The sequence below is a fragment of the Ixodes scapularis genome, unplaced genomic scaffold (genome assembly GCF_016920785.2).
Source record: "Ixodes scapularis isolate PalLabHiFi unplaced genomic scaffold, ASM1692078v2 PGA_scaffold10__122_contigs__length_95168666, whole genome shotgun sequence".
Lineage (NCBI taxonomy): Eukaryota > Metazoa > Arthropoda > Arachnida > Ixodida > Ixodidae > Ixodes > Ixodes scapularis.
The window spans coordinates 66973257-66979792 of record NW_024609836.1 but is presented as its reverse complement, the minus strand read 5'-3'; the positions used below and the strand labels follow the sequence as shown (position 1 = coordinate 66979792).

General features: G+C 43.5%; 1 protein-coding gene across 1 annotated transcript; it reads right to left on the bottom strand.

Moving 5' to 3' along the window:
* Window positions 1–1073: 1073 nt before the first annotated feature.
* Window positions 1074–4596, bottom strand: LOC8023953. The gene is made up of 2 exons (XM_042288758.1): window positions 3971–4596; window positions 1074–1834 (listed from the first exon to the last, which is right to left on the bottom strand). Exons 1-2 carry the CDS (start codon window positions 4056–4058, stop codon window positions 1575–1577), a joined length of 348 nt encoding a protein of 115 aa, XP_042144692.1. The 5' UTR covers window positions 4059–4596; the 3' UTR covers window positions 1074–1574.
* Between the last annotated feature and the right edge of the window lie 1940 nt (window positions 4597–6536).

The window sequence follows — 6536 nt, the reverse complement described above, 5'->3', positions numbered from 1 at the left end:
CAGCTGGATGTGATAGGCAGGGTATCTGAAGTTGAGAACGGAGGGGTCCTGGTATTCATGCCAACTCCCAGAGCGAGAGACACCTGCTTCTGTGGTGTAAAACACGGTGTAGCAAGACGTATCCTCTAAACCTTATGTGGTTTTTATTGCCTGAATTCCAATGCTTAAATAAAGTGCGATTAATTGCGTCACAAAAACGCCGACACCTATACCCTACAGTTCGTGCACTCTCTAGAATCCTTAGTCTGCCAACTTTCACTATTGTTTGAACCAGGTTTTACTCTAATTATTCAATGAATTATGTCCCACTGTGAGAGCGTGAGTGTACTCATACATTAAAACATTCTACGTTGGTTTCAAGCATAGGGAAGTCGAATGTACTTTAATGATCATTTTAGCAGTAAGTGTACATAAGTACTGAAAGTTCAAGTCATTTAATTACTCAAATAATGTTTTTAGCAGGCACTTTGACATATAGTTTCTTGAAGAAACATGCCTTGGATATGTTTTATAAAGCATGGAACTTTTTTTTTCATCTTTCAATTGAAGTGTTAAGGATTAGGGAGGAGTCTGCTGCAAAATATGGAAAGACATGAACTCATGAATTCATCTCTCAAGAATTTAAAACTACTTCAATTACGATGATATGTACAATTCTGTGTTCCACAAAACAATTTTGGGAATAAACGACTTATCGTAATAAAAACAAAATTCTCAAAGATTTTATTGCATGTGTAGTCATCTGATTGGCAGCTCAGCGGCAGAAGAAACACGAATAAAATGACTGTGCGTGCGTCTTTTTTTCTGTAAAGTAACCACAAACCACAGCCAACATGAACTAAATACAACATCCATAACGTTTAGCAGTTTTTAGATAATAGGCAAAATTATCTCGACAAAACACACAGAAACAGCTATAACAAACAGCGAAGTAAAATACATTAGTACACATGTACATGCGTTTATAGACTTAGATTTGCGTACATTATGGGGACAAAAAGCTTTTTATACTTTTTATTCTACCCTTTTGTGGTCCAGGGGGCAAATCATAAAAACAACATAGTAAGCTCAGAACAGGATAACCGTGTCACAGCCTGTACATCTGGGGCATTGCCATCTCGTTATTACGAGAAATTCAATAATTCAATCAATGCACGAGTTCGCTTTGCTAAGTATATAGGACGATCTGCAAAACATGAACAAACCCCTAAAATATCAATGAATTTGAACCACTCTTGGTTAAATTGACTCAATTACTAGTATTGTGATCACTTGCTCCAAAAGCACATAGCAACCCGAGTTTGAAGTACAGAAGAGCACGGGGTGACGCGTGCGCCTTGGGCATGCTCTCTTTACAGTTACGCTAAGTTACAGAGTTGCAAAATTGTTGGAAATGCAGTTGTAATAATACAAAACAAAAGAATCGAAGAACTTCTTAGTAAACAGCAATTGCAAAGATATATAATTGAATCAGGACCTACTTAGAAAACTTTAATTGAATTACCGCAATTTAATCAATTTCCAAGTATGAGTACAGTGCTAACGGTCGCGATGGTTCCAACAAAAGACGAGGCCTAACGGCTACCGTTGGGTTTTTTGCCCAACACGTAGACCTGCTTGCCGCGTCTGCAGTCGCAGTAGGGGCAGGCCCCCGCTCTGAGGACCCTGCGGCAGCGAAGGCCGCAGTAAATCGACGGGCAGGCCGTCGGGCAGCGGCAGCGGAGGCAGCCATTTTCGTCGGCCACCATGCGACAGTCGCTCAGCTGACTGTAGCCGTCGCCGCTCTTCACCTGCTTGGCGTAATCGTCGTCTTCATCGTTGATCTTGCAGCCACCTGCCCGAAAACGTACATCGAATTACTACAAAAACGCGGCACTTGGACGAAATCGTCATAGTCCGTTTGGCATTCAGTCCCACCGCAGTAAACGCTATACGGAGCGCATGTTCGTCTGCTTCTTTTGAAGGGGTTGTTGCTTGAGTGTGCCAACTATCCTTCTAATCAGAACGCCGTGTTCTGATCGGAAGGCTAGTGGGTAGACCTCTAGGCAGCTTGTTTTGAGGACTACCCACTATTTTTCCAATCAGAGCCAATCAGAGCTCGGCGTTCTGACGTCACCACAGCCCCGGCAAAAGAAGCAGACGAACTTGTGCTCAGCATAATCAGATGAAGCCAACCAAGCAGCGACAAAAGTGCATCGTCATGGACCTCGTCGTCTTTGTACGTTTGCTATTAATCGGCCATACCAACAACGCGCATTGAATGCGCTGTGTGATCTTCCGCTTTTTTTAAAGCGCAGCTCTTAGGCGCCCGTTTCCGGCTTGAGTGGCGTCGCCGTCGGCGTAACCGTAAGGTCACGTGACCTGGGGGAGGAGGGGTATACCCTCCCCTCAGTACCCTTCCCTGCTCCTCCTCAAGAGCTGCGCTCCAGTTCGGCGTTACTGGGTGTTGTAAACGGCTTTCGTTTTTTTTCCTGCGTGTGACTGGCTTTATTGGCGATAGAAAGAGCGTGATTGGAGGCACCATCGGATCGTGTACCGTTGGCTGCTGTTGCGGAAAGCTGACTCTACGGGGAAATTACCCTGTAGTTGGTTGCGCATCTCGCAGAGGAACGGCCGCCAAGTTAAGCACGTGTAAATAAAGCAAACGAAATCTCCACAATGGAAGAACAAAAATAAGAATAATTATTCGCTTCCGTCATCGACGGCTCCTAGAGTTGCAGTGACGTAAAATATTAGGCCGAGACTAGCGCTAACCGAATAATGTGAATAATTTGTTGCTCTATATCGCTTAACGGCCCCTATGGTTATGGGTCAACGGAACCTGTGAGCCATGGGCATGCTTGCGGCTATTGACACGCATCTGTCTCGTGTTTGATCATGCCGGCACGCCCAGCGGTGGATGCGGAAGGAAGCACAGAAACGACCCCAACCAGCGTGTCACGTTCGTACGAACCTTGTAGAAAGAATCAGAGATATTCGACAAACTCAAAGCGTAAAGGTAAGTCTTTCACAATACGACAGGAAACTTCAGTTTTGTTCCACTCTATTGTTCGCATTAACAAAAAAAAACAAAAAAACAAAAAAAAAGTCAATGAGAGAAAGTTGAAGAAATAAGTATATAAAGTACAATAAAGAATCAAGTTATCAATCTGAATCGAGAGGTGTAGGGGTCATACGCTATGCGTTTGACGGGAGCAAGGTGTCTGTTTTACAAGACCAGTTCCACGGAGGAAATCGAAAGTGCGCCTCATGGCCATGAGCTTTCCTCAAGGCAAGATTCAAGGCGTACAAAACGCTCAGTGCACTGCGTGTCATATCTCCAGAATACGAATAGATTTTTTAACAGTTAGATTGAATCACTGAGATTGTTAAACTTTTCAGACTTAGAAATTATCCTCTCCCCTGCTGTGAGTGTGCGACCTCATGATAGCGAGGCTATAAGATTTTTAATATTTGTTAAATAGCGAGTTAATTGGCTCGAAGCTTTGAGAGGGTTAGTATTTGAATAGAAATAGCAAATAACAATTATAGAGATCCTTCCCTGGATAAATCTCGTTTCTATGTGAATCGAGCGGGAGATGACTTGCATATGTACCGGCAAAATTGGACGTCAGTCATCCACGTTACGAAAAAGGATATACGTCATGCGCCAAACTAAGCATCAACCAATCAACGAGACTAGAATGCGGTAAATATTATTTAGGCACTGATTTTTAGAACCTCTCAGCGGCCACTTTGTCATCTCGAAATTTTTCTTTAAGCACTGGGACTGGACCTACAATTCCTGGTTCAAAGCCGGTGTGACGAGAGGAATAGCTTGGGCTGCGAAATCCAAAAGTGGTGTACTTTGTCTTTATTTTTATGGAACTGGAGGGCGTTGGGGGTCATGTGAAGTCTTCAATTAGCGCGCGTAGATATAAAAGTGGAAGAAAAATATGACAAAGTAACCAAAAGTGTTTGTTTCACTTACTTGGAGCCGCGGCTGCAGAGCAGGTCAGAAGCACAATGACGACGAGCGACGCGGCCACACACCACTTATACTTATTCATAACTGTCATATGGATATCAAATTAACACTGCAGATAAAAGCCACGTCGGTTTCTTGATATATCCGACTTTTAAGAGTCTTGCAGTCCTTTCACACAATACTGGAGTCGATCGTTGCTTTGCAGAGTGCCAGTGGCTTCTGTTGTCTTGCCTACGATGCGTTGCGTTTCAGACGAATCCCACAGATTGTAGTTGGCTGACGGTGCCTCTTGAAATCAGTATCAATAGTAATGTAAGACGATTCACGCCACTACCTTGACAAAAGGTGGCTGTTGAACTCAAATGTTCCTTCAGACACTCCTCCTGCCACTTCCAACAACCAGTCAGGAAAACCGAAACCAGACCCACGGAACAAGAAGAGCCGTAATCCGCCTTCGTCGTCTTGCACGATGTGTAGAATCGCGAATCTTGGAAAAAAAGTTCGGGATACGGTAGTCGTATTCTTTCCTTCCTATTTATTGTCCTAGGCAAGGGCCCTCCAGTTAATCTTGGCGACCCGAGCCGCTGAGTGGGGCCAGGGGCCAAGGCCATCGAGCGTTGCCGCACCCGGCAGCTATACCCCTTTTTATACGATCCCTGCAGCGCAGTCGAAGCTACGAGCCTGTTTTCTCCTTCCTGACCTACGCCGTAAAAACATAATCCCAGATTCCACGGTCAACCAAGTTTCAAATACTTAACAATACCAGTGACTTATACCTCTGTCAAGATCCCCAACCCTTTTCTAAGACGTAAGCTATCCTAGTATATTTTATGGGTATTAAATGACTCACTGGTTATCTTACCGTCTACCACTGGCACGCTGTGGACGGCAGACGACTCGTCGCCTTGAGTGCTGCAGGTGCCGGACTACATTCAGACGGAAGGATACTCGTGCAGGTTCTCTAGCATTCACTGCGCTGCGCGTCATCCTCGAAACAGAACGCAGCTTGCCAGCGAGACCGTACGTGCGGATGCGTGGAAAGGCGACGTTACTTGAATTACTGAGCAGATCCCGGCGGGTTTGTTTTCAAGGAAAGATTTCGTCAGTCTCTTTTCTTCGCCGTCTGCTTGGAGCTTCTTGCATGTTGAATGCCGAGACGGCAGTGGCGTCACTGGTTTCTTGTTTACGCCATACATCACGTGTAATCAATCAGGTGTGCGAAGAGAACGAGGAATGTTTTCCGGCGTAGAGGCTTGCCTGACGAGGCCATAGTTTCAAAAGGAACATAAGAACACTTTGGCTCTTAAATAAAATAGAAACCAACATGCAAAGTTATAGTCATGCTCCAATTTAAGTGCTCCAGTTGCAAAGTGATATTGGCGCGCGACGATCCCATCCGCCGTCCATGAAGTACAGATACCTGAATATCTCTTTTACGGAGTTCTTGAAACGGTTTGCTAGGACCACGCAGTCGAAACAGAGCTTTCACATATATCGTATAGTATGCGTATAATCAGTCGTATGCAGAACTGCTTGTAATGTGGCGTGGCCCTGCTCATATTTTGAATATTCAATTTCACATCCAAGCCAGACAAGAGTTTGTCAGAGGCTGAAGCAATGTGCTAAAAGAAGATTATCTGAATCTCAAAACTTGAGGCTCTCAGGACAATGTTTATTGATTTTAGAAGACTTTCCGCGTCTCTTACCAGGAGAAAGTAATTTTGAAATTTTTGTTCACAAGCCCCGAGCATAAGGCCTTCATTTACAAAATCAGCAAGTGTTCTTGGAGTATTGTATTACGATTTTTAAGTTACATGCGAATTGTGACGAGTCAACTGCTGTATGCCCGTAGGTGTGTTTCTAAATCTTTTTATGTGTGTCTGTGTGTGTGTGTGACTGGAAAATAATTTAAATTAAGTGATAATTGCAGCTTGGCGAAACAAAAACTGAAATACGCATATTGACTGGTGCGGAATGTGGTGTGTATGGTAAGGAGTTTATCTGCGTTCGTTAGTTGGTAACAGTGAAATCGGGTTACAAACTTCACGAGTTTCTGGGATAAAATCTGATATTACAACAACGTATCACTATATACGAAGTTTTTTGTAATAAACCCACATTCGTACGTTAATAATAGCACTATGACCAAAGTGTTACTGCGACGCGACCGTGTAGACAGGCGGGTTCTACTATGCATACGTTAAACAAATTACAGAATAATTATTCCTTGTGCGTAAATGGAAAATGCTTACAAGTGCCGATTTAAAAAGAAAGGTCAAATTAAAATATCTGCGCTAATATAAGTGTGCTAAAGGCGGAAATGAATGTTATAAGTATCTTTAAAGAACTAACCCAGAGGATAATTTTCGAAACCGTTTCGCCTTGCAACAGCAATGCACTTAAAAGGGGGTAGATGTTTGATCTTGCATATTTTTATTGTATTACTAGATGCGATCAAATTTAGCGCACACGGTGTGCAGGATGGATATTTATTTTTAAACTGTATAGCTTTGTATAGCCTACCACAGCGGACCAGGCACGTTAAAATTCAAGCGAAGGGTTATTGCTT

Bases quoted from the DNA above. Each gene is read 5' to 3' on its own strand.
- LOC8023953 (XM_042288758.1), bottom strand. From the start codon at position 4,058: ATGACAGTTATGAATAAGTATAAGTGGTGTGTGGCCGCGTCGCTCGTC. The intron at 1,835-3,970 runs GTAAGTGAAACA...GTTTTCGGGCAG, and splicing joins CTCTGCAGCCGCGGCTCCAA to GTGGCTGCAAGATCAACGAT.